The sequence below is a fragment of the Oncorhynchus nerka genome, linkage group LG2 (genome assembly GCF_034236695.1).
Source record: "Oncorhynchus nerka isolate Pitt River linkage group LG2, Oner_Uvic_2.0, whole genome shotgun sequence".
Lineage (NCBI taxonomy): Eukaryota > Metazoa > Chordata > Actinopteri > Salmoniformes > Salmonidae > Oncorhynchus > Oncorhynchus nerka.
In genome coordinates this window covers 48079937-48107224 of record NC_088397.1, presented here as the reverse complement: position 1 = coordinate 48107224, position 27288 = coordinate 48079937, and the positions used below count along the sequence as shown (strand labels likewise).

Below are 27288 nucleotides of genomic sequence, written 5' to 3'. Positions count from 1 at the left end.
CTCGTAAAAATCTAACATTCAGTTAAAGAATGACAAGGTGGTTTGTGCAACCTGGGATTTATTTAAGAACCAACTGAACATGAATACTCTAGATAAGATGTTCCTAACAGATAAGCCACCAGTCAGAACATGACACAAAGTCCAGGATAGCGGATCCTGGTATCCAACAAGAATTTGCATGAAGTGTCTCTGAATAAAGAACCCCACAAATTAGGACTCTGTGGGATTTTATGAGTGTGCTGGACAAAGCAGTTAACCATCAAGTACATGAGGATTACTAGAGTAGACTGTGGGTGAAGAATTTGGTTCCCAGCAATAAAGGATAGAATGACAATGTAACTGTATATTTACATTACCAGAGCATAATTAACTGAGTTAACACTATTTACAAACTAAACTGCAAAGATAACATGCAAGTCAAACAGTTGTATCAACTGAGAACGACATGTAGAAGTCATATCAAATATCCACATACAAGTGGTAATCCTTCCAATTTTCATGAAGATGACATTTCAAAATTCAGACATTTTAATGATTTCATTTCCTGTTCATCCCACCAATAACCACACTTAAACTAAATCCTGTGTCAGCCTGTCAACATCTAAGGTTTCTAGCAATAATTATAATTATTAGGCAGTTGAAAACAAATTCAAGAGTAGTTCTATAATGTAGGTAGTCCCATTTCATTTGTCATGTGCTACAGTGTCAATGACCATGAAAGCTTGACTTGAAATAGTTATATGTAACAAGTATTTGATATGATGCATTCGAGAAGTTCTCACTTTTGTTACAATAGAATAAAACAATATAAAAACTCAATAGCATTGAAAATTATCTTCAATGTTCCACCACTAGCCAATTTAAAAATGTTTGCTTTCTCTTTACAGATTCCCTGAACATCAACTTGTTCGACTGTAATCTAAAGTGTTAATGCAGTTCCTGTACATGCTTTCTCATAAAGGTACAGAAGAGTCTGAAAGTGTCAAAAAGGCAAGTTCTCCTTAAATAGTCCAGTGGTCAAAATTCAATGAAGTACCCAAAGATGTAGGATGTGGTCAGTGCCAAACCTCTTGTAGAACCAGTGTACAAACTACGTGTTGACAGAGTGGAAGAGCCGGAGCTAAGCACAGAGATAGAGCAGCTCTATAGTAGAGACATGAAGCCATTATCTGTGGAATCCTGCTGGTCAGACCTTCGGGAGCTTTTGCTGGGGTTGGGCGTGGTTGAATACTTGGGTGGGTATCGGATGAAGAGACGGTCCTCCTCCTTCTTGATCCACCGTAGAAGCTTGGTTATGGCGTTAATGGCACAAGCCTTAGTCACCAAGGGGCTGAAGCAGGTGTACAATTCAAATTTACTTGTGACCTATAGAGGAAAAAGGACAAAGATGCAATAAGCGGTCTTAGCAGATCCATTTCAACAGTTTCAAATACTTTGTAAATTACTGTTATGTTCCATTGAGCTGAGAAGTATGCCGCATGAATGCTAGCAACAATCCAAAATAGCTCACTTCATATCTACACCGGAATGCAGGTCATTGAGACCAAGACTCCAGAAAACATCCTGTACAGAGAGCTTCTTGGAGCTGCCCATAGTAACACTTCCACGTGTAAATCCTTGTGGGAGTGACATACCCAGGCCAGCAGCGTTTCCCTCTCTGCCACGTGGTAGATGAGCTTGAGGGCCCTGGAAGAGCTGTGGATGCGACCGTGCATGTACCGGTACAGGTCCAGCAGCCTCATCCTCTCCTCCTCCGTGCTGTAAGGAGCCTCCATCTCTGGGCTGAAATCAACAGCACATCAAATGTAATTAAAAAAAGACAGCAAGACATCGGGCATTTGGAAAGTATTCAGTCCCCTTGGATTTTCCCCCACATTCTGTTACGTTACAGCCTTATTCTAAAATGTATTAAATTTAAAAAAGGATCCTCAATCTACACACAATACTCCATAATGACATCACAATACTCCATAATGACGAAGTGAAAACAGGTTAGAAATGTTTGCACATTTATTAAACTTAAAAAACAATACCTTATTTACAAAAGTTCAGACCCTTTGCTATGAGACTCAAAATTGAGCTCAGGTGCATCCTGTTTCCATTGATCATCCTTGAGATGTTTCTATAACTTGATTGGAGTCCACCTGTGGTAAATTCAATTGATTGGATGTGATTTGGAAAGGCGCACACCTGTCTACACAAGGTCACCCAGTTAACAGTGAATGTCCGAGCAAAAACCAAGCCATGAAGTCGAAGGAATGTTCCATAGAGCTCCGATGCAGGATTGTGTCGGCACAGATCTGGGGAAGGGTACCAACAACTTTCTTCAGCATTGAAGGTCTCCAAAAACACAGTGGCCTCCATCATTCTTAAATGGAAGACGTTTGGAACCACCAAAACTCTTCCTAGAGCTGGCCGCCTAGCCGAACTGAGCAATCAGGGGAGAAGAGCCTTGGTCAGGGAGGTGACCAAGAACCCGATGGTCACTCTGACAAAGCTCTAGAGTTCCTCTGTGGAGATGGGAGAACTTTCTAGAAGGACAACAATCTCTGCAGCACTGCACCATTCTGGCCTTTATGGTAGAGTGGCCAGACTGAAGCCACTCCTCAGTAAAAGGCACGACAGCCCGCTTGGAGTTTGCCAAAAGGCACCTAAAGACTCTCAGACCATGAGAAACAACATTCTCTGATCTGATGAAACCAAGATTGAACTCTTTGGCCTGAATGCCAAGCATCACATCTGGAGTAAACCTGGCACCATCCCTCTGGTGAAGCATGGTGGTGGCAGCATCATGCTGTGGGGATGTTTTTCAGCGGCAGGGACTGGGACACCAGTCAGGCTGAAGGGAAAGATAAACGGAGCAAAGTACAGGGAGATCCTTGATGAAAACCTGTTCCAGAGCACTCAGGACCTCAGACTGAGGTGAAGGTTCACCTTCCAACAGGACAACAACCCTATGCACACAGCCAAGACAACACAGGAGTGTCTTCGGGACAAGTCACTGAATGTCCTTGAGTGGCCCAGCCAGAGGCCAGACTTGAACCTGATCGAACATCACTGGAGAGACCTAGAAATAGCTGTGCAGCAACGCTCCCCATTCAACCTGACAGAGCTTGAGAGGATCTGCAGAGAGGAATGGGAGAAACTCCCCAAATACAGCTGTGACAAGCTTGTAGCGTCATACCCAAGAAGACTCGTGGCTGTAATCACTGCCAAAGGTGCTTCAACAAAGTACTGAGTAAAGGGCCTGAATACTTATGTAAGTGTGACATCAGTTTTTTTATATAAATATGCAAACATTTCTTAAAACCATGTTTTTGCTTTGTCATTATTGGGTATTGTGTGTAAAACAATTGAATCCATTATGTGGAAATAGTCAAGGGGTCTGAATACTTTTACGAATGAACTGTACATGAAAATGGAATTGCCAAACAGTGTTCAGCAAAATATACATGTTTGCTTCCCCAACTTTGATCAAGCTCTAATGTAAGTTAGACTGAAATGTTAGCCTGTCTAACGCAGCATTGCATGGAGAATATTTATTTCCCCAGTTGTATAAGATTTTGCAAGGTTGTGTTCACTGGTACAACTCGTCTAATAAGAAACCCAAAGCTACCAATCAAGATAAATAGGTCACTTGGCATGCTTTTTCTTACAGTGAGAACTATACAATCGTGTTAGTATCATTATAGATATCATGTGCTTTCAATTTCTATGATTCTTTAATAATACTATGGTAAACTGCACAAGGCTACTGGAGGATGAATATGATCTGACCTGAGGCACATGTTTTTTCTTTTACATATTACACATCTCCCCTTTGACATTCCTTTTTTGAGTAATTATATTTGAAGGCTAATCTGTCTGCACATTAAAACACATTGCAGGACCAGTATCCAGAGAATATTTAGTCCAAAAAGTATATTTAAAAAATTTAAAAAATGTGAAAAAAAAGTTACATGAAATAGACTGACGTGAATCATTCAGACGTGAATCATTCAGACGTGAATCATTCAGACGTGAATCATTCACTGGGTGAAGGTTACAAAAGCACAACAGAATAGATAGCACCTACCTGGTGAACTGGGTGAGCTGCTTGTGGTTGTCTGGCACGTCAAAGGGCTTGTACATGAAGTGCCTGAGGTCTGAGACGCCCACCTGGCTCACGCTGTAGGAGTGGGCCTTGGCTATGAGGCTCAGGGAGCTCTGAGCCAGCATGGCCACCTCTATCCTCCTCTTACACTCTGCCACCGCATAAAATGCCTCCTTATCCGTGGAGAGCAGCAGCAGACACACAGTGCATTCTGGGGGGTCCAGGTAGGAGATGTAGGCATAGAAGTAACAGTCAGGGTTAAAGAGAGGCAGGCAGATGGGAGTCCAGATCTCTCCAGCCTGGAAGGCAGAGGAGGCCCCAATGAGGTTGAGCAGCAGGTGGACGTCAGCAGGCTCCAGCCTGGCGTCCTCGATCACCGTCTTCTCCTGGACGATGGTGAGCAGCTGGTTCTTGGCGATGAGGATGGAGAAGACCAGGTTGGGGGTGATGGCCTTCTGCAGGATCTGGCTGAGGGAGTCCCTGAGAGAGGAGACCAATGGCAGGCAGTGTACCGCTGCCAGCAGGAAGCTGGGGTCCGAGTCCACCAGGTTGAGGAGGCCGTCTAGGATCTTCTCGGAGCCGGCCAGTAGTCGCCGCAGGTCATAGTTCTTCTTGTGTTGGAAGATGCGAGCGATGCTGGCCTGGGTGAGCATGCTGATGATCTGGTAGTAGACGTAAAGGAGCTCACCACGCAGCTGCTTTTCTGACTGACGGCTGCTTGACACAGACACCAGCACCAGAGGACCCTTCTGCATGAACACCACTGTGTGCCCATCTGAGGGGGGTAGAGGGTACAGACATGGAAGAGAAAAAAAGGATGTAAAGCTGTACAGGGGGAGCAAATAATGATGAATAAACACCTATAGTGAGCAATTCATTACACTTTCAGTAACAGTTATTGTCACAGTCATGAACGTAAGGAAATTCTAGAAATTCTCACCTGAGTAGACCGAGCGGATCATGTTGTCACTACTCTGGACAAAGGACACCAGTGCCATCATGACTCCCATGGTAGACGACAGAGCCTCTTCACTGCCGTAGCGAGAGTATATGGGCTTCCCTGCTTCACTCAGGACAAACACATGCTTCCTGTGCTGCCTCCAGCTCTCCGCTGTCACGTCTTCGTCACGGGATGGTGGGGCCTCTGGGGCGCCAGTCTCTGACAGTGGAGAGGAATGCCTCTTCACTCCCAGACCTTGCTCCTCCAATTTACCCCTGGCCAAAATAGTGACGATAAACTCCCCTGAGTCATCCTGCCCATTCTCAGCTGAAACCTCCTCTGTGACAGTCTCTGGTTGACCACCTGAGCAGTTCTGATATTCTATCTTACTGCACACATTAGTCTCTTCCTCTTTTACCAGAACAGGAGCCGGTCCTAGATCCTGGTCAGGAGCTGCTTGTAGCCCCTTCTCTCCCATAGAATCTGATGTAGGTGGATATGTAGGCTCCTCTAAAGTCACATTGGTGTTTTTGTCTCCTCCCACTGTTCCAGCAGGCTCAGGAACTGGGGGATTGTCAGAGGGCAGGGCCGGAATGTGATAAGAAGAACCTGAAAAATCAGACAATACTCAGTAAAATAATCACAAACACTGCAGATCTCCCTACTTTCTGTGTGGAAGCATTTCAAGATCAGCTACATTGCCATTAAACCTCTAAGTCAATCTCTGCAGCCAAACTGGGAATCTAATTAGCATAATACAACAATCCCTATAAAAATAGTATGTTGAAGCTAGAGATTTATTTTTTTTTTTGTATGGACTGCGTCTCAATCCCCGCAGCCGCCGATATAGGCATTCCGCAAGTGTCTGTCAGATATAGGACAGACGCTTCAAAACAAACTTCCTTCTGTTTTTCCATGTATGAATCTGTAATTCAATGCGTTTCTATGGGCTAATAGCAGTAAGGCCAAATTCAATATTTCATCAAATATGTTGTATATATACACACACACACACCTAGAGGTCCTACATTTCCAACAGAAATATCTAAATGATCCTTGGTATGACCATCTTACAACAATTCTATATGTTAGTTTAGTAGACTCTAGAGGGTTAATGATGAGCTAACTTTCATTCTAGATTAGATGACATAAGGCATTTCATTACCAGTTGACGGGATGCAGTCAGCAGAGGGTTGATCACAACTTGTTATCTCCTCTGTCTCTCCTTTTTCTTGACTGTCATCTCTCTCCATGTTGACATCACAGACACTGTAAATCACAGAAAACGAAGCGCTCATTGGCATACTAGTCATTTATTTGATATTCAGTTAACAGTTCCTGTCGTCCTACAACAACACACCACTTGGGATCGAGCTACGCAGCTGGCCACAAACTGGTCATGCAAGTAGCTAACGCCTAGATGACGAGCCAGGTTAAAATGGGTCAGCAGATATGTGGCTTTAGCTTCGGTAGCAAGCACTCAATGGCATCTTTATAAGATTAAATCCCCTGCAGTGAGAACATAGCTAAGTAGCCGTATGTTACTCGCAACGTTAGCTTTAGCTACTTAATAACGCTTTAAAACTTCAACTTGAGTCGTTCATTTCTTAAAACAGCTAAAGCCACAGGCAGGGGGAAGCAAATGTGCATCCAAACCAGGGCATCTTAATGTTAAATTCATCATTTGGAACTAATATATATATATTTAGCCGTTAGATGCTTTTGGGAAACCGGGCCCTGAACACATACATCATCATCATCATCATTGCAATGCCAACGTTAGGTCTAAATGAAAACGCCTTGTAATTCTAACGTTATCATAGCCAACTACCGTAAGGTTTAAATGAAAACGCATCTTATTCTAGCTACTTGGATGAATTGACCTACCTAGCTAGCAAATAAGATAGTTAGCTAGGTTTGATTTATTTAGCTTTTCTTCCTGCATGTTTTTATTGCAGGCTACCCCTCACTACACACACTAGCCAGTAAAAGACATTCCAGTGCTCCCGACAACCCCCGTTTTGACGCACACTGACATACCTTGAAACATTGTACAAAAAAACAAAGCTCACCTACGTTTAAATATTCCGTTGTTAAATCGTGTATAACGTGAATTTAGGCCATATAACTGGTAGGCAAATTGCCGAAAAACAATTTTTACACTCACAACAGCACATCCGGAATCCCAATGGTGACAGCAGATAGGATACGTTGGCCAATGGTAATTTAGATGGAGCAAGTAATAAACCAATGAGAGGAGAAACTCCCCCTCCCAAGTCAGAGTGCGTGCCAGGGCAATGGGCCAGGGTTCCGGTCTAGAAGCACGGTGTCGACTGCTCCTATAGTTTTGCTACAGTACTGCAGTTTAACCAAAGCTTTTTATAACTAACGTTATAAAACGGACTCTCTTGCACATGCACTGGACTCAAACTACAAACTCACACATACTACATTGACACCCCAACACGCATATTGACGCCACAGACACACATGCGTTCACATTCCATCACATACGCTGCTGCTCTATTTGATTATCTATGCATAGTTACTTTATCCCTACCTACATGTAACATATTACCTCGACTAACCTGTACCCCTTGAATATAGCCTCATTGTTATATTATTGTGTTACTCGTTAGTCCTTTAGTTTATTATGCAAATGTTTCTTAATTTCTTTTTTAAAACCGGATTGTTGGTTAAGGGCTCGTAAGTGAGCATTTCACGGTAAGGTTTACTCTACACCTGTTATATTCGGGGCATGTGACAAATAATGTTTTTGACGAAAATGAAAACGTGTCAATTTGTCACTTTCACGAATTTTGAGTAATAACTTGTTCAACTACTTAAAACATTGGCCCAATCTAGGTTGTGCCTTTAGATTTTGAAAAAATAAACAACTAAGAATTGTTGACTTCTCTCATTGGACTTGTTCGACATTGCAGGCGACTGCCGACTGACTGATCTACAAATCACCTTGCGTCATGAATAAATACTGATTATTAGTTTACCAATGATACATGAAGTGATGGGAAAGTCAGCTCTTTTAACTGACTGATCTTTTCGACTCATTCAGTCAAAAGAATGAATATTTCGACTCATTTTGTTCATTTGAGTCAGTAATTCCCACAGCATGCAGGACCCCTTGCCGGTGGACAATGAACTGAAAACTCGAAAGAGTAATGAATCTACAAGCCTCTCGTTCACATCCCATTCACCATAGCGGGCAGGCAGGACCCCATTCCGGCGAGCTGAAAACTCACGTCATGATTCTACAAGCATGTCGTTCACCATAGGGGGCTTATTGGAGATGTAATTTGTGACTGATACTTTAAACAATGTACATTTATTGATAGACAAACAAATACATGTTTTATACACTGGTTGTGCCGCAACCGGACTAGATTGTGAACGACTCTTGGCGCAATAATGCATTACTTGAATGCCAAACGATTCGAAGTTCGGGCTGTGTATGTTTTGCTGTTACAAAGCTGTGTCCATCGATAACATTCAATAATCAATTATTTGCATTCATTCTTGCACCATGTGGTCAATTATCAGTTCTAGACATGTATTTATATTCTCTGTGCTCATGATCTAATCCTGTGCGCGAAAATGACAGACAGTTGCTGGTCGGAGCAAGTCTCTGGAGCCGCTGAGCCGGAGGAGCGTGTATTAATCCTGCTCGATGATCTCATTGTGGCCAGCACTAGCAGGTTAAACGGATGACTAAAATGAACGAATTATGACTCGAGTTAGTAAAAAGAGAAGTTAAAAAATAACGATTCATTCGAAAACACCACATCATGGTTTTGATGCTCTCGAGCACGGCCACAGACTTCTCAACCCACCTGGTCTGCTTCATCTGTTTCGCAAGCGTTCCCGGAAGTCTCGCGATGTTGCGTCTCTGGGTTTAGAAAGCCTGATATAAGTAGATAACACTAAAAGCAAATATTTACATCTGTGAGTTCACTCAAATATTTTTGACGAATTGTAACAGTCAGCCATAACGTTAGCTGGTTTAGGTAAGGCATGTTTTTTTGACAAATCATACACGTTGGGTGGCGTTTTATAAAATGGAAGAGCCGTGGGATTTCGAGTTTTTATCCCGTATTGTGGACGGGTTTGTGTCGTTTCTTTCCGAGTTTGTGGATGACTGGTTGGCTAATGATATGAGAGTGTCAATATTCAAGATCCTGTTTAGCTGGCTTGTTGTCAGTCTCATTGCCATCCACTTCGCTTGGAGAGTTTACGGAAACACTGTGAACGATATGTATTACCGACAGGGTGAGCGCTACAGAAAACTAGCTAACATTCATCATATAATGTTTGCCACCATGGCGTTTAGGTCTATGCTAGCTAGCCACAAGTAACTACACTTTAAAACGGTGGTGATTATGTGAACGCTTCCATACAGCCGTTAGACAGTAAGAACAAACACCATTGTAAATACAACCCATATTTATGCTTATTTATTTTATCTTGTGTCCTTTAACTATTTGTACATTGTATGTGTATATATATATATATATATATGACATTTGTAATGTCTTTACTGTTTTGAAACTTCTGTAGGTGTAATGTTTACTGTTAATTTTTGTTGTTTTTCACTTTATATATTCACTTTGTATGTTGTCTACCTCACTTGCTTTGGCAATGTTAACACATGTTTCCCATGCCAATAAAGCCCTTGAATTGAATTGAATTGAAGTAGTGTAAAGCATATAGCACAAGAGGATGTTCGTCCAACCGATACTTCCAATTCTTGATTTGAGTCCATGTGCCAGACCACAACAATTGGGTAATCGGGGTCATTTGGGCCGACAATGTTTCATATTGATTTTTTTAAAGGTTGTCCCTAGAGTTCAGGGTTGCCAGGTCCAGCAAAAAAAATATTGAATAAATGACTACTCTAAACCAGAACACAAGGCCTGAAACTGCAGCAATAGCGGAGTTGCCACTTTTAGCCAATTAACACTTTCCATAACCTTGACGGAATTAGGAAGGAATCTTGATTTTAACGACCTTAGAAGCAAAAGTTTTCCCATTAAAATAAGAATTATTGCGAGCTAATGTGACTAATAAATAAATACACTTCAAAAAAACGAATGTTAGGCTATTTTCTGGCAATTGTGTCAGATGTTAAGACTACAAACCGTTAGGAATGGTTTATTGGAATATTGACTTGTCCATAGGCTAGGCCCACTGACTAAAATCTGGGTTTATGATTGTAATTCCATTTTGCCATGGTTTGGCTAGTTCGATGCAGGTAGCCTACAGCCTCTAATAGCCTACACAGTATATTTAGCAGCTTGCTTAGCTCAAATTGGCATTCAACATGAATAGCAAGGCGATCTCGTGGTAAGAAGTGCTTCCGATGCCCAATAGCTTTGTACTTTACTTGACTATTTATATTTTCCTAAAGAAAATATGTACTTTTTGCTCCCGTATGTTTTCCCTGACACCCAAAAGTACTCAATACATTTTGAATGCTTAGCATGGCAGGGAAATGGTGAAATTCACACACTTATCAAGAGAGCACCTTGGCCCTCCCTACTACCTCTGCTCTGGCGGACTCACTAAACACAAATGCTTTGTTTGTAAATGATGCCTGAGTGTTGGAGTGTGCCCCTGGCTATCCGTAAAAAATAATTGTGGCGTCTAGTTTGCTTAATATAAGGAAGTTGAAAGGATTTATAGTGTTTTGATACTGAAGTATATTTAAAACCAGATGCTTTTAGACTTTTACTCAAGTCATTTTCTATCACAATTGGGTACCTTTTCCACCACTGCCAGTGTAAAACATATCTTTTGGAAGCTTTAGAAATGCATTTATTAATGTCAACATTTGTTTTTACAATATGTTTTTATTCTATTACAGACAATGTATACTTTTGATTTTTTTAGTTCACATAATGTAATAACATTGATTACTAATGTTACTGTCCCCACTACAACAAAAAATACTTACATACATGTCATTTTGTTCTTGAAATACTGTGGAATTCTATTGATTTCTATTGAGGACTGCTCAGGAGTGCCAATATGGCCAACCGATGGCTTCAAAGCCTCGCAATGGTCAGCACATACAGTAGCATCAGCAATCCAGGGTTTATATACATCATTGATGACACTCGCCTGCCTTGATCAATGATACGATTTGAAATAGACAAGATCACGGCGTACACATTGTTGGATTACTTCATGTAGCAAAAAATATATCTTTTTTTGAATAACTGACCATTTGCGAATTCAAACAAACCACTTGCAACAGAAACATGGACGTTTAGAAGACATGCATTGTCTTCCAAGTCGGGAATTGAGGAAGTATCAGCAAGTAAAGTTTGGTCAAATTCCCTGTGCTATGCTTTACACTGGGAAAATGTGTTTTGCATGGCCCAGTGCCCTGGGTGGGCAGTTTGCTCATTTTAGACCAATCCATTGGTCCTGAAATTAACTCTCCACCCACTCGGGGCACTGGGCCATGCAAAGAGAACTTGACCACTACCTACTATGTAACTGCTGTATGGAATCATTCAAATACCATGCAGTTTCAAATTGTAACTAGTTCTATGTCTGAAAGGCACTGCCATGTAGCTTCAACCGCAACTGGATTCTGACAGGACATTGGGCTTTGATCTGTATAAACACAATGTCCTGTCAAATTAGAATCCAGTTGCGGTCGAAGCTAGCAGCCATGTATTGTTGTGCTCTAACATTTTAGGTACTAGTGGACAGAATGGAGGCACACCTGACACTGCACCTCACTGCAGTGGATGGTAGGTGTCCAAGCATCCATGGGTCTCCCTCCAGGTACCCATAATACTGACTTGTTCTCTACAGTCACAATAGTGTCGTTTTCTCTAGCTATCCAAAGGACTCCACACATTTGATTTTCCCTTTATGAATTTAGTTGTTAACGCTAGTTGGTTGCTTCCTACTATTAAAAGCAGTGTGTACCTACATTTTAAATAACCTTTACAAATGTAGATAGAGAATAGCTGACCCACCTATATCATTTGGGATGCTTTTAAGGCGCACATTAAGGAAAACAGCAAAAACCCAAGTCTTAGGGTAAAACTAACAATGACTCAATAATCCATGCCTTCTGTGAATTCTGCAAAGTCCAAAAGTTATGGGCGGAGTTAAAGTTCGCTGTCAAAGTATTACAATGTAAATGTACTTTTAATCCATCTGTCTGCATATTTCAATATTGTTTTTTAGGCCATGTGGCAGAGAGTGATGGGGGTGTGAGCAGGTGGGTCTGGGCAGGTGTGGAGATGTACAGTTGAAGTCGGAAGTTTACATACACTTTAGCCAAATACATTTAAACTCAGTTTTTTCACAATTCCTGACATTTAAACCTAGTAAATATTCCATGTCTTAGGTCAGTTAGGATCACCACTTTATTTTAAGAATGTGAAATGTCAGAATAATAGTAGAGAATGATTTATTTCAGCTTTTATTTATTTCATCACATTCCCAGTGGGTCAGAAGTTTACATGCACTCAATTAGATGTTTGGTAGCATTGCCTTTAAATTGTTTAACTTGGGTCAAATGTTTCGGGTAGCCTTCCACAAGCTTCCCACAATAAGTTGGGGGAATTTTGGCCCATTCCTCCTGACAGAGCTGGCATAACTGAGTCAGGTTTTTAGGCCTCCTTGCTCGCACACGCTTTTTCAGTTCTGCCCACACATTTTCTATGGGATTGAGGTCAGGACTTTGTGATGGCTCTCCAATACCTTGACTTTGTTGTCCTTAAGCCATTTTGCCACAACTTTGGAAGTATGCTTGGGGTCATTGTCCATTTGGAAGACCCATTTGCGACCAAGCTTTAACTTCCTGACTGATGTCTTGAGATGTTGCTTCAATAAATCCATATAATTTTGCTCCCTCCTCATGCCATCTATTTTGTGAAGTGCACCAGTCTCTCCTGCAGCAAAACACCGCCGCAACATGATGCAGCCACCCCCGTGCTTCACGTGTTCTTCGGCTTGCAAGCCTCCCCCTTTTTCCTCAAAACATAACGATATTCATTATGGCCAAACAGTTCTATTGTTGTTTCATCAGACCAGAGGACATTTCTCCAAAAAGTACAATCTTTTTCCCCATGTGCAGTTTCAAACTGTAGTCTGGCTTTTTTTAATGGCGGTTTTTGAGCAGTGGCTTTTTCCTTGCTGAGTGGCCTTTCAGGTTATGTCGATATAGGACTTGTTTTACTGTGGATATAGATACGTTGTACCTGTTTCCTCAGGCTTCTTCACAAGGTCCTTTGCTGTTGTTCTGGGATTGATTTGCACTTTTTGTACCAAAGTACATTCATCTCTAGTTGACAGAGCGTGTCTCCTTCCTGAGCGGTATGATGACCTGCGTGGTCCCATGGTGTTTATACTTGCGTACTATTGTTTGTACAGATGAACGTGGTACCTTCAGGCACTTGGTAATTGCTCCCAAGGATGAACCAGACTTGTGGAGGTCTACAATTTTTTTTCGGAGGTCTTGGCTGATTTCTTTAGATTTTCCCATGATATCAAGCAAAGTTTGACGGTAGGCCTTGAAATACATCCACAGGTACACCTCCAATTGACTCAAATTGTCAATTAGCTTATCAGAAGCTTCTAAAGCCATGACATAATTTTCTGGAATTTTCCAAGCTGTTTAAAGGCACAGTCAACTGAGTGTATGTAAACTTCTGACCCACTGGAATTGTGATACAGTGAAATATTATTTCACTTATAAGTTTGTAAACAATTGTTGGAAAAATTACTTGTGTCATGCACAAAGTAGATGTCCTAACCAACTTGCCAAAACTATAGTTTGTTAACAAGAAATTTATGGAGTGGTTGAAAAACGAGTTTTAATGACTCCAACTTAAGTGTATGTTGTCATTTGTATGTGTTTTTCTACTCAAAAATATATTATAATTACAACAACAAAAAGCAGTAGGTGTGACTCCTTGTGATGTTTTCTATCTGTCAGGGAGAGTGCTGCAGGGGACACCATCAAGACACACCGTGAGTGACAGACGGGACATAACAAGTTGGACTACATTCTACTTGTTCTCTGTCGAATCAGACAGTGCTGCTGAGTGGACACAGACTTGATATATTGTGCCTTTTCAAATGGGCTGGAGTTCATCGATGAGGTGGGCCTGCAGACGCTTCCTTACTCTACGCTGAAAAAGTATTTTTCCCGGACGGTTGTCATGAAGGGGTAACTAATCAGGCTCAGTTTACATCCAAACAGCCACACCATGCGATAAGCTAAGCTATTCTCTCATATGTCATATCTTTTTAAATATCATATTTTAAAATGAAGCTTGTGTAAAAATTTTACCACCTTTTGATTGGTGAGCCATTAAAATATCTATCCAAGTCTATGTCCTCTGATTGGTTGTCGATTGAACTGAAATGTTATTCTAATCTACCGGTAGACAGAATCTGAAAAGACTCGACAACTGCTGTGAGTTGTGACTGGTGTTATGTCCATAACATATTATTGTATGAATAAGGAGCTGTTTTTAGGGCCTCCCGGGTGGCGCAGTGGTTAAGGGCGCTGTACTGCAGCGCCAGCTGTGCCATCAGAGTCCCTGGGTTCGCGCCCAGGCTCTGTCGTAACCGGCCGCGAACGGGAGGTCCGTGGGGCGACGCACAATTGGCAGCTCCCCTCGAACTCTTGATTTCTTTTTCTAGACAGACTCACCTTATTATAGTCGTTGTACACCCCTCTATGGCTGGAACCTCCATACTGAGAAGGAGCAAATGCATGAGGCCTCTAACTGTCTTCTGATTTAAAGTCACATTTAGTTTTAAAAAATAAATCATTCTCTAATACGATGTCCAGCACACAACCCACGATTGCTCTGTACAAGAACACTCTCCACAAATAACCAAAAAGTAAGCAATTTACGCTATTCATTAGACATAACTGACTGTGACTTTTTTAAATTAAACGTAGACTTCCAGAAGGGCTTGCTGGAAAGGGGTATAAATTGGCAAGGTCAACTTCGAAAAGCTGAGCTCTGAATATATTTAAGTCTACTCAGTATGGATTCATACTGAAATGTGTGCTTAGCTGCTTTCGGGCCCTCGTCTTCATCAACGACCAGACACGACTATGGGGATTGGTGGGATCAGCAGAATGTACACATCCATCACATTGGTACCCATTAACCCTGGTAGGAGCAGTCACTGCCCACCAGACAGGTGTGAAAAGGTGAAGGAATCATTGTTAATGAGGATGCCTCAGTGTCCAGCCCCTGTGCTCGTGCTTCTTCTCCAAGCCCTGCGTCTATGACCGCCCCTGCTGCCTCAGTTGGCCGTCTTGACCATCTGTCCCACCTCGCAGGAACGGGGGACCCTTCGAAGGGAGTGCCAAGCCTCCCAGCTCCAGCCCCACTCACAGGGCTAGCTCTTGGTTCTGCCCACCACGCCCCTTGCCTGTCAACTGCGCAGTGGGCTCTTCCCCCAGCCAGCAGACGGTGGCTCCCCAGCCCTCCCCATGCCAAGCACCTGCATAGCACGGCACAAATCCCAACTCACCACGCCCGTCTCGGGCCCCAGCTTCAGAATCTCAGCAGGCAACTCAGGAGGGGGCTCGTCACGGGAGCAAAGTGAGCCAGTAGACCATAAAGGCGAGACAGACTGTACGTCCCCACACACCACTGGCGACAGCACAACTGGACGGAATCCGAGCTCCCCTGCACGTCGCCCTGCGCATTCCAGAGCAATACTGTTGGAGCCAATCACAGCATTGAGAACATATGCCACCCTGTCTGACTGCTCTCCAGCCTCCTCCCACCGGGGAGCTGAGCGTCCAGGGACCTGCTTGACTGAGGTGGGGGGAGAGAGGCTGCGGTTAGCCCATAGCGGTCCAGCACCGACCAAATCTCCTGAGGCCATGCCTCAGTCTACAATATGGGGCCGCTGGGCTTTTAAGTCCAGGGGATCTCAGATTATATCAGACAGAACCAGGGCCACCACCTGTTTCGAAAATGTTAACAGGGATATTGTATTTGACCAAATATGACCACAATATAAAAGTTAATGTGCAAGAAGTTAAAATTTTGGGGTGAAAGCTCTATAATGAGCTAGTAGAGTTGGAGACTTATTTGAGCAGGGTGAGCGCAGTGTGCAAGTCCGCCTCCCTTCAATAACGAGGGCAAGGCGTACAGAGTTAAGCTCCTGAATGGTAGCCCCAACACCAAGACAGTCTGTCTGAGTGTAACATTCTGTTTTTCTTGAAGAGAGATGAGTGGGACTGGGGCAGGCAAGAGTGCAGACCCTCCTACACATGTGTTAAATGTCCAATGCAGCAGAATGTATCTATCAAATCATTTCTGGGTAACAATTAAGTCTTACTGTGATTGTTTAATTAAACTGATGTAATAAAAAATGTGGGGAGAGAAGGAAAAAAAATGTTATTGGCATAGTTTTGAACTATTTCTCATTGGTCTAACTAATTTATTGCACAGTGATGTCACCATCGGTCAAAACAGGTGGACATTTAAGGCAGTCTTTTCAAACAGCTCTTACACTAAATGGGCATTATGCTATTTTCACAATTTAACAGTATTACTCCAACTTCATAGTGTGAAATATATATAAAATACAGTAAAATCAAGTGTTTGACTGCACTGGGCTTCAAAGATATTTATGGACACCCTGTAGCTTCAGTGATTCAAATTAAGTAATAACTATTTAGTTTGTTCAACAATTAAATTGTGGTAGTAGTTAGGTATCAATTTACCTGAAATTAGTACAAGCAACAGGTCATTCTGTCAGTGTGCTGGCCAGCCTCTTGATACATTTGGCTGCTCCCTGGGCATCAGTATCAGCATCTGGCAGGTTGTGTTTAGCTCCCTCCATCACTGTGATCCGACTTCCATCCTTCAACCACGTCTGGCTGAGGAGAAATTAAAACAGATGAGAAGAGCAATTACTTTACCAACCAACCCATCCCACCCACAAACACTTGTTTGATTTGCTTACTCTTTCCCATGCTGCTGTAATGTCTCCTTTATCCCGTGTGGCACTCACTCTCACCAAGTGGTCTCCCACAATCCTCTCTGCCTCTGCAGCCATACCTAAAACATTTTTGCCAAAGCCCACAAGGTGAAGGTTGTTTCTGAGCGTGAAGCTGTGGCCATTCACTAGGAAGGTGTCCCCTGTACGCTCCAGACCCCGCCGCACCACAATGTCTGGTTGCACACCTGTAGCAAACACCTCCCGTGCCCGCATGTCTGAAAACCGTGGATCCCCTTACCCCCACAAGGGCCAGTAAAGACAAAGGCCGATGCAGGGACAGAACACGAGCCATCAGGCTGTCCTATCAGGGAGAACAAAGCCAAAACTAAGTTTATGGATCACAGGGCCCCCTTTGATGTTTCTGCTGTTGTGATTTTACTGGTCATTTTTGTATGTGCACACTAAAAGACACACCCAAGAGATTCCAGATAGAGACAAAGGGGCCTACTAGTTGACCTTCTGTCCCTTACCTTGAGATGCCCACACAACACATCAGATAACCACATATTCACTCAGCATTTAGTTGACAAGACTCAAGTCATTATGAGAGAATCCTAGTGAGGTTGCCTACACAGGGTATGGGGAACCTCTGGATTTCCTCTGTGTGAGAGCTGTGTACTTGCAGAGTCAGGATAAAGTAAATGTTTTATTGCTATCTGGTTTTCAATTGAAAGGATGGCAAGGCTGTTCAACCTGTCTTGGAACATTGTAGATCTTAGTTCTTTATAAGTTTCAGCTTACTGAAGGCACGTTCACCTCCAGCAACTGTTACAGGCATTGTACAGAAGATTCGCAGTGCAACGCACACCTCTCCAAAAATGCTCTGTAGCTGCATCTTGTGGATGGCATTTAGGAGCTCTTACAGGAGAAAGACCATCTGAAAAAGTAGCAACATATCGTCCTTCGATGTCAAACTTCATTTTCAAATCCATCTGTGAGATCTTTGGAGTACTTGTTTCTCAATTTGTGGCAAGATGCACAAATTTGGTTTTCAGTCATTTTCCTAAATGTAAGTATTGGTGAAAACTCTTCGCGTATAGCTGCACTCGTGTGGAACCGCGTGTCCAAATGACTGATTATACTATCCAGGGCCACATAAAACACTGTGTTGCAAAATCCAGTGACTGACTTCTGTTCATCTGCTATGTCATCTTCAGTCTCATCAGGGAAACGTTTTCTTTTTTTCTGGCGGCTCCTCTGTTCACTGAGTAGTTACACCCATTTAATTTGCCACCGTGGAGGCTTCTGCCAGGAGAGCGTCCCATTGATTATGCAGAGCCTGTATTTCTTCCTGTACTGCCTTAATGTGAGCTGCTTCCATGTCCAGAGAAATATTTCCTGACTGAAGAATTAGACTTCTATTCTCAATACACTGTGAAACTTTTACCCAGAAAGTTAGCAGGAAGATTGCCTTGAAAGACATGAAGTAGCTTTTCAGACCTTTTGCCTCAGATTTGACTTGGTTTGTCAGGCTGCAGGTAGCAAGAAGCATGTCTAGGGCCTTGATGATAGTCGGTAAATGAGTTGCCACTCGTCAGACAGCAGCAATACGACACACTCCATTGCGTCTGAAAGGCGGTTGAGACAGCAGCCAGTCTTTTCCTTGAGAATGGCCCATCGCTCTGGGCTGGCACTGAACAGATTGGCGGTTGAGCCAAAAAAGGTTGATACTTCTTGGCACAACCGTGCTGCATGTACACCACAAGTTGAGTATGTGGCCAGTGGATTCTTTTGCAGTATCTGTACTTGAACTCCCTACACTTTCCCTGACATATTTGCACCATTATCATAGCCTTGACCACGTCAATACCATGCCCTTCCAATGCACTCAAAATCATTTCAGAAATGTCACTGCCTGTCTTTCTAGCAAAGTCTTTAAATTCAAGAAAACGTTCAATTATTTCCCATTTACCTGTTCCCTGAACTTTATATTTGTGTACATATCTCACCAATTATACATTTTGCTCAGTATGGGAAATGTCGGGAGTTGCATCACATATAACCGAGAAAGTGATTGCATTTTCTCTTTCATAAAGTATTGTTTTCAAAACCCTTGGACCACATATTCCTATGAACTCGTTTTGGCTCTCAGGGCTGAGGTAATAAGTCAGTCGTGCTCCATTCTTTTTGTCCCTGACTTTCTGTAAGTGCTCACGTAATAGCGGGTCATAATTTGACAACAGTTCAAGTAAGCCTACAGTAGGGTAATGTCCATTATGCACAACATCAAGATTAAGTGATTTCCCCCCAGAATGGCAGATTCCTAGATGCTATGTACAGTGTCACATCAAATGTATTTATATAGCCCTTCTTACATCAGCTGATATCTCAAAGTGCTGTACAGAAACCCAGCCTAAAACCCCAAACGGCAAGCTATGCAGGTGTAGAAGCACGGTGGCTAGGAAAAACTCCCTAGAAAGGCCAAAACCTAGGAAGAAACCTAGAGAGGAACCAGGCTATGTGGGGTGGCCAGTCCTCTTCTGGCTGTGCTGGGTGGAGATTATAACAGAACATGGCCAAGATGTTCAAATGTTCATAAATGACCAGCATGGTCAAATCATAATAATCACAGGCAGAACAGTTGAAACTGGAGCAGCAGCACAGCCAGGTGGACTGGGGACAGCAAGGAGTCATCATGCCAGGTAGTCCTGAGGCATGGTCCTAGTGCTCAGGTCCTCCGAGAGAGAAAGAAAGAGAGAATTAGAGAGAGCATACTTAAATTCACACAGGACACCGGATAGGACAGGAGAAGTACTCCAGATAACAAACTGACCCTAGCCCCCGACACAAACTACTGCATCATAAATACTGGAGGCAGAGACAGGAGGGGCCAGGAGACACTGTGGCCCCATCCGATGACATCCCCCGGACAGGGCCAAACAGGAAGGATATAACCCCACCCACTTTGCCAAAGCACAGCCCCCACACCACTAGAGGGATATCTTCAACCACCAACTTACCATCCTGAGACAAGGCCGAGTATAGCACACAAAGATCTCCGCCTCGGCACAACGCAAGGGGGGGCGCCAACCCAGACAGGAAGATCACATCAGTGACTCAACCCACTCAAGTGACGCACCCCTCCTAGGGACGGTATGAAAGAGCCCTAGTAAGCCAGTGACTCAGCCCCTGTAATACGGTTAGAGGCAGAGAATCCCAGTGGAAAGAGGGGAACCGGCCAGGCAGAGACAGCAAGGGCGGTTCGTTGCTCCAGAGCCTTTCTGTTCACCTTCACACTCAAGGGCCAGACTACACTCAATAATATGACCCACTGAAGAGATGAGTCTTCAGTAAAGACTTAAAGGTTGAGACCGAGTTTGCGTCTCTCACATGGGTAGGCAGACCATTCCATAAAGATGGAGCTCTATAGGAGAAAGCCCTGCCTCCAGCTGTTTGCTTAGAAATTCTAGGGACAATTAGGAGGCCTGCGTCTTGTGACCGTAGCGTACGTGTAGGTATGTACGGCAGGACCAAATTAGAGAGCTGGGTAGGAGCAAGCCCATGTAATGCTTTGTAGGTTAGCAGTAAAACCTTGAAATCAGCCCTTGCCTTGACAGGAAGCCAGTGTAGGGAGGCTAGCACTGGAGTAATATGATCAATTTTTTTGGTTCTAGTCAGGATTCTAGCAGCCGTATTTAACACTAACTGAAGTTTATTTAGTGCTTTATCCGGGTGGCCGGAAAGTAGAGCATTGCAGTAGTCTAACCTAGAAGTGACAAAAGCATGGATTAATTTTTCTGCATTTTTGGACAGAAAGTTTCAGATTTTTGCAATGTTACATAGATGGAAAAAAGCTGTCCTTGAAACAGTCTTGATATGTTCTTCAAAAGAGAGATCAGGGTCCAGAGTAATGCCGAGGTTCTTCACAGTTTTATTTGAGACGACTGTACAACCATTAAGATTAATTGTCAGATTCAACAGAAGATCTCTTTGTTTCTTGGGACCTAGAACAAGCATCTCTGTTTTGTCCGAGTTTAAAAGTAGAACGTTTGCAGCCATCCACTTCCTTATGTCTGAAACACATGCTTCTAGCGAGGGCAATTTTGGGGCTTCACCATGTTTCATTGAAATGTACAGCTGTGTGTCATCCGCATAGCAGAGAAAGTTAACATTATGTTTTCGAATGACATCCCCAAGAGGTAAAATATATAGTGAAAACAATAGTGGTCCTAAAACGGAACCTTGAGGAACACCGAAATGTACAGTTGATTTGTCAGAGGACAAACCATTCACAGAGACAAACTGATATCTTTCCGACAGATAAGATCTAAACCAGGCCAGAACTTGTCCGTGTAGACCAATTTGGGTTTCCAATCTCTCCAAATGAATGTGGTGATCGATGGTATCAAAAGCAGCACTAAGGTCTAGGAGCATGAGGACAGATGCAGAGCTTCGGTCTGATGCCATTAAAAAGTAATTTACCACCTTCACAAGTGCAGTCTCAGTGCTATGATGGGGTCTAAAACCAGACTGAAGCATTTCGTATACATTGTTTGTCTTCAGGAAGGCAGTGAGTTGCTGTGCAACAGCCTTTTCAAAAAAAAAATTGAGAGGAATGGAAGATTCGATATAGGCCGATAGTTTTTTAAATATTTTCTGGGTCAAGGTTTGGCTTTTTCAAGAGAGGCTTTATTACTGCCACTTTTAGTGAGTTTGGTACACATCCGGTGGATAGAGAGCCGTTTAACATAGGAGGGCCAAGCACAGGAAGCAGCTCTTTCAGTAGTTTAGTTGGAATAGGGTCCAGTATGCAGCTTGAAGGTTTAGAGGCCATGATTATTTTCATCATTGTGTCAAGAGATATAGTACTAAAACACTTAAGTGTCTCTCTTGATCCTAGGTCCTGGCAGAGTTGTGCAGACTCAGGACAACTGAGCTATACGCAGATTTAAAGAGGAGTCCGTAATTTGCTTTCTAATAATCATGATCTTTTCCTCAAAAGAAGTTAATGAATTTATTACTGCTGAAGTGAAAGCCATCCTCTCTTGGGGAATGCTGCTTTTTAGTTAGCTTTGCGACAGTATTAAAAAGGAATTCCGGATTGTTCTTATTTTCCTCAATTAAGTTGGAAAAATAGGATGATCGAGCAGCAGTAAGGGCTCTTCGATACTGCACGGTACTGTCTTTCCAAGCTAGTCGGAAGACTTCCAGTTTGGTGTGGCGCCATTTCCGTTCCAATTTTCTTGAAGCTTGCTTCAGAGCTCGGGTATTTTCTGTGTACAAGGGAGCTAGTTTCTTATGAGAAATGTTTTTAGTTTTTAGGGGTGCAACTGCATCTAGGGTATGGCGCAAGGTTAAATTGAGTTCCTCAGTTAGGTGGTTAACTGATTTTTGTCCTCTGGCGTCCTTGGGTAGACAGAGGGAGTCTGGAAGGACATCAAGGAATCTTTGTGTTGTCTGTGAATTTATAGCACGACTTTTGATGTTCCTTGGTTGGGGTCTGAGCAGATTATTTGTTGCAATTGCAAACGTAATAAAATGGTGGTCCGATAGTCCAGGATTATGAGGAAAAACATTAAGATCCACAACATTTATTCCATGGGACAAAACTAGGTCCAGAGTATGACTGTGACAGTGAGTAGGTCCAGAGACATGTTGGACAAAACCCACTGAGTCGATGATGGCTCCGAAAGCCTTTTGGAGTGGGTCTGTGGACTTTTCCAAGTGAATATTAAAGTCACCAAATATTAGAATATTATCTGCTATGACTACAAGATCCGATAGGAATTCAGGGAACTCAATGGGGAACGCTGTATATGGCCCAGGAGGCCTGTAAACAGTAGCTATAAAAAGTGATTGAGTAGGCTGCATAGATTTCATGACTAGAAGCTCAAAAGACGAAAACATGTTTTTTTTTTTTGTAAATTGAAATTTGCTATCGTAAATGTTAGCAACCCCTCCGCCTTTGCGGGATGCACTAGTGTAGCCAGGAGGTGAGGCCTCATTTAACACAGTAAATGAATCAGGCTTAAGCCATGTTTCAGTCAGGCCATGTTTCAGTCAGGCCAATCACATCAAGGTTATGATCAGTGATTAGTTAATTGACTATGACTGCCTTGGAAGTGAGGGATCTAACATTTTAAGTTGTCCTGTTTTGAGATATTATCACAATCTCTTTCAATAACGACAGGAATGGAGGAGGCCATTATTCCAGTGAGATTGCTAAAGCGAATACAGCCATTTTAAATTTTGCCCGACCTAGATCGAGGCACAGAGACAAGCTAAATGGGGAAAGTTGAGCTGACGACAATGTTCATGCAGGAACCAATGAGATGCTCGTGGGGGTGGTGTTCATGAAGGAACCAATCGGATGCCCAGGTCCAGAACAAATTCAAGGAAACGCACAGTATTATACAGAGCCATGAGTGCATGTAACTCCCTTTCAAAAGCTGCGAAAAAGAAGGGTCTGCAATCATTTTCCGAAAGCAATGACTGCAAACTCACCTGCATTGTTACTTCATTTATTCTTGATTTGACAGGCACCGCACGGGTTATTGTATGACGGATAAGTTAGTTACAGTTATTGTCAATATGCGTATTTAAAAATATTTCTCTGCTCGATTTGTTTTTCTTCTCTATGCTCTTTTCTTGTCCAGGCGAGCGATTGGTTGTGCGCGAAACATGAACTGACTACCGCGATAGTTGTATGTATCGCGAGAGTTATTGATGCGCGTGTTTGTGGAATTTGCGCGTAGCCGACGTGTCGAAGGCGGTGCTTTTCCATGACTCGGATAGCGAGTATCCCAGGCGGGCTTTCTTTAAATTCGTTGAAACGTTAAATTATATTTACATAATAGTAACGATTGGATTTTAAAAAGCACTGAAATAGATTCTCAAATATTACATTCAGTAAAAAACGAGGGTCTGCGCCCCCTCAATCAAAGAGGCCATCATGAAGCTGACGGACAATGTGCTGCGGAGCTTCAGGGTTGCAAAGGTTTTCCGGGAAAATTCAGACAAAATCAACTGTTTTGATTTCAGCTCAAACGGCGAAACCATCATTTCTAGCAGCGACGACGACTCCCTAGTTTTATACGACTGCCAGGAGGGAAAGTAAGACATACATTAAATGAATATAAATCGACTGATTTTGCCGCACTGCATGTTATTACGATAGGCCGACCTATGTGCTGTAGTTAGCGTCTGTTCCGCTAGTTGTAGTGAGGCCTACTGCGTAATGCACAATCATCGGGCTCGAGTTCAGAAGCTAGCAGAGTTTGAGAGGATTTATGTCTGGCTTGGTAGATCGGTAACAAAACTATGACTTGTATTTAATCTAATTTTCACACAAGCGTGTTAGGTGTATTATTGTGTCCGTAGTCGACGTAAACAACCAAACAAAAAAACATGTGTTAGTCCAGATATTTGTGGCAATTGTTACCCGCTTATTAAGATTGTCTGATTGAGGGGTTGGGTTAAATGCGGAAGACACATTTCGGTTGAATGCATTCAGTTGTGCAACTGACTAGGAATCCCCTTTCACTGACCGTTTTCATACCTTTATGTTATGGAGATTTTAAGATGTACATTGGCTTGGCTATAAATTTCTTTGCCAGCAATCTAATGTTATTGTTTCTTTCTCCAACCTGTGCTGGTCCAGACCCAAGCGGACCCTCTATAGTAAGAAGTATGGAGTGGATCTGATCAGGTACACACATGCAGCCAACACTGTGGTCTACAGCTCCAACAAAATTGATGGTATGTTAGTTCGAAGAGGAGATTTGTAATCAGGCTCTTTAAATAAGCAGTTGTCCATGTAATTCTTGTCTTGCATCTTTTAGGAGTTACTTATTGTATTCATGCTGAAGATTGTTCTCATGGATTTCCCAACAGCCTGACCGTGTTGTCAAGCTCACCCTAGTCTGAGGTAGTTGTTTGTACAGTTTGAGGGTCTGTGATTCTGCCCAATACAGGAGCTAACTGTACAGGCCACTGCCTTGCCTAGGGTGGAGCCCACTCATCCAACCTGCCCACTGCCTCCAGGATTGGTAGCTCTACTTGCTCTTTAGTGGTGTGGTGATTAATTGAAATGCCATGCTGTCTTGTCTTCTGCCCTTAAACCATAACTGTTATGATCACTGCAGACACTATCCGGTACCTCTCCCTCCATGACAACAAGTACATCCGGTACTTTCCTGGACACAACAAACGGTGAGGACTGAAGCAGAGAGACTGTTTAGGCTGCATTACTGTACTATTACTTAACTATTGTTTGTATAACCATTTAATTTGTAGAAATATCAGGTGTTCATTTCATCATGGTAGATGTTTCTGTACCTTTAACTTGAATGTTGTTTCAGAGTGACGTCTCTCTCCATGTCCCCTGTGGATGACACGTTTATCTCAGGATCTTTAGACAAGACAATCCGGCTATGGGATCTGCGGTCTCCAAACTGCCAGGTTGGTTCCCTTCTCTAATTCTCCTTGACATTGCAGATCAATTTACTCTAGATAAACTCTAATTGTGCTGGATTAAATGTGCCTTTCCCCTCTCTCTTTCTCTCCATCACACTACCAGGGCCTGATGCACCTACAGGGGAAGCCAGTTTGCTCATTTGATCCGGAGGGTCTGATCTTTGCTGCTGGCGTGAACTCGGAGATGGTCAAACTGTACGACCTGCGGTCCTTTGACAAGGTAATTAATTTCAGAACTATGACTATTTGGAGTTTTTAGGAACGGATGTATGTGGTGTATTCTCTGTTTTGTGTGATCTATTTCTGTGTGTTTGTGTTGGTGGTTTGTATTTAGAGCTTCGGGTGGGGGCCAATGATAGATGGCTGTCTTCAGAGCGTTTTTGTTTTGTTTGCTTCTCAATAGGGCCCTTTTGCTACCTTCAAGCTGCAGTACGACCGTACGTGCGAGTGGACAGGACTCAAGTTCAGCAACGATGGGAAGCTCATCCTTGTCTCAACCAATGGGGGTGCCCTCCGCCTCCTCGACGCCTTCAAGGGAGCTGTGATGCATTCCTTTGGGGTGCGAGATCATACACATTTATAGACACTTAAAATCACGACGGATACTCTTGATATAGATTTAACAGCAAGTTGTACGAGATGTAAATGTTTAGTAAATGGATATTGTCATGCAATACAAGAGAGATGACCGGCCTGTATTTATAGAAGCTCTCCTCTGTCCTGTAGGGCTACAACAACAGCAAAGCGGTGACGCTGGAGGCCTCCTTCACTCCTGATTCTCAGTTCATTATGATTGGTGAGTCCACACAGACTGGGTAGGTGAGGTGACAGGCTCTATGTTCTGTAAAGTAAGACGGGACAGTTCCTATTGTCTTCCCATTCTACCACAGTATTGTTTGTTAGTAGTTATTTGAAACTGCAAATTAAACCTAACCTAAAAACAGTCTAGTTCAGCTCCCTCTGGTTTTTCCGTGGTCTGACGGGTGGTTGTTTCTCAGGCTCTGAAGATGGAAAGGTCCATGTTTGGAATGCAGAGAGTGGGATGAAGGTGGCTGTTCTGGATGGGAAGCACACGGGTCCCGTCACCTGTCTTCAGTTCAACCCCAAATTCATGACTTTTGCTAGTGCTTGTTCAAACATGGTAAGATTACTTGGGTTGAATACACACCAATCTAACATATAGTACATGAATGCTCAGTAAGTCTGTTTTGTCCTCTGCAGGCATTCTGGCTGCCCACCATTGACGATTGATTGAGAGAGAAATGCTCTGAGTGGGTCACTGATGGGAGGCCACAGGCGAAGTGAGATCCCATTTAAAACCAGCAGGTGTCAGCACATCAAGCTCTAGGACCATTTTTCTATGGCGTGTGTGGTAAATCAAGTTGATTGTAAATATGTAGGACTTCAGGTATATAAATGGTCTGATTTTCTGTTCTTTTATACTTGTAACATTAAATATGTTTTCATTTTCTAACAAGTGTCTGACTTCTGTGTGTGAATGAGTGGTGAAATGTATGTCCGTTCATGTTCCTAAACAGGTTCTACCTTAATCTCACATGGAAAGATTGTCTCAGTTTACATGCACAATCTGTTGGGACTGAATGAGATGCATAGGATTTGAGCAGCAGTAGTTTTTCATAACATTTTTATGTTTGGGTTTTTCGTTACTGGTTATTTGGACAAATAATGATTTCGCAGGTGTTATCATCCTTCGAACTTCTGAAGGGGATGGAACATTCGGCCCATTACTTGCAGAGAGGGGGTGGAGCGCCTCGGTTCAGTTCCGCTCCTCGTTATAGCATTTCATGAATCCCTA

At 42.9% G+C, this 27288-nt stretch overlaps 3 protein-coding genes and 1 pseudogene across 7 annotated transcripts; 2 read left to right on the top strand and 2 right to left on the bottom strand.

The window, feature by feature from the left end:
- Nucleotides 1–41: 41 nt before the first annotated feature.
- LOC115136523 (vacuolar fusion protein MON1 homolog B-like) lies at nt 42–7295 on the bottom strand. Of its 3 annotated transcripts, none has more exons than XM_029672106.2 (6): nt 7201–7295; nt 6199–6302; nt 5034–5642; nt 4076–4868; nt 1635–1782; nt 42–1365 (listed from the first exon to the last, which is right to left on the bottom strand). In XM_029672106.2, the coding sequence occupies exons 2-6, from the start codon at nt 6284–6286 to the stop codon at nt 1144–1146; spliced, it is 1860 nt and encodes a 619-aa protein (XP_029527966.1). In that variant the 5' UTR covers nt 6287–6302; nt 7201–7295; the 3' UTR covers nt 42–1143. The 3 variants fall into 3 exon arrangements, with proteins under 3 accessions (XP_029527966.1, XP_029527963.1, XP_029527958.1); XM_029672103.2 differs by having other exon boundaries at nt 7106–7238; XM_029672098.2 differs by having other exon boundaries at nt 7110–7238.
- Nucleotides 7296–8910: 1615 nt separating this feature from the next.
- On the top strand, nt 8911–14405 carry LOC115136602 (T-cell leukemia translocation-altered gene protein homolog). Of its 2 annotated transcripts, none has more exons than XM_029672162.2 (3): nt 8911–9317; nt 12255–12288; nt 14011–14405. In XM_029672162.2, the coding sequence occupies exons 1-3, from the start codon at nt 9107–9109 to the stop codon at nt 14051–14053; spliced, it is 288 nt and encodes a 95-aa protein (XP_029528022.1). In that variant the 5' UTR covers nt 8911–9106; the 3' UTR covers nt 14054–14405. The 2 variants fall into 2 exon arrangements, with proteins under 2 accessions (XP_029528022.1, XP_029528014.2); XM_029672154.2 differs by lacking the exon at nt 12255–12288 and adding an exon at nt 11755–11809 and having other exon boundaries at nt 8913–9317.
- Nucleotides 14160–20355, bottom strand: LOC115136618 (glycerate kinase-like; annotated as a pseudogene).
- A 3083-nt stretch (nt 20356–23438) lies between these two features.
- On the top strand, nt 23439–26949 carry wdr82 (WD repeat domain 82). 2 transcript variants are annotated; one of them, XM_029672141.2, is made up of 9 exons: nt 23439–23566; nt 24658–24755; nt 25142–25208; nt 25358–25457; nt 25576–25692; nt 25876–26031; nt 26199–26268; nt 26471–26613; nt 26694–26949. In XM_029672141.2, the coding sequence occupies exons 1-9, from the start codon at nt 23556–23558 to the stop codon at nt 26721–26723; spliced, it is 792 nt and encodes a 263-aa protein (XP_029528001.1). In that variant the 5' UTR covers nt 23439–23555; the 3' UTR covers nt 26724–26949. The 2 variants fall into 2 exon arrangements, with proteins under 2 accessions (XP_029528001.1, XP_029527992.1); XM_029672132.2 differs by lacking the exon at nt 23439–23566 and adding an exon at nt 23589–24110.
- Nucleotides 26950–27288: the final 339 nt, after the last annotated feature.

Coding starts and splice junctions, on each gene's coding strand:
- LOC115136523 (XM_029672106.2), bottom strand. CDS start 6,286: ATGGAGAGAGATGACAGTCAAGAAAAAGGAGAGACAGAGGAGATAACA. Junction 5,643..6,198: donor TGACTGCATCCCGTCAACTG/GTAATGAAATGC, acceptor CTGATTTTTCAG/GTTCTTCTTATCACATTCCG. Junction 4,869..5,033: donor GATCCGCTCGGTCTACTCAG/GTGAGAATTTCT, acceptor TACCCCCCTCAG/ATGGGCACACAGTGGTGTTC.
- LOC115136602 (XM_029672154.2), top strand. CDS start 9,107: ATGGAAGAGCCGTGGGATTTCGAGTTTTTATCCCGTATTGTGGACGGG. Junction 9,318..11,754: donor CGATATGTATTACCGACAGG/GTGAGCGCTACA, acceptor CTAACATTTTAG/GTACTAGTGGACAGAATGGA. Junction 11,810..14,010: donor GCACCTCACTGCAGTGGATG/GTAGGTGTCCAA, acceptor TCTATCTGTCAG/GGAGAGTGCTGCAGGGGACA.
- wdr82 (XM_029672132.2), top strand. CDS start 23,950: ATGAAGCTGACGGACAATGTGCTGCGGAGCTTCAGGGTTGCAAAGGTT. Junction 24,111..24,657: donor TACGACTGCCAGGAGGGAAA/GTAAGACATACA, acceptor GTGCTGGTCCAG/ACCCAAGCGGACCCTCTATA. Junction 24,756..25,141: donor CAGCTCCAACAAAATTGATG/GTATGTTAGTTC, acceptor TGATCACTGCAG/ACACTATCCGGTACCTCTCC.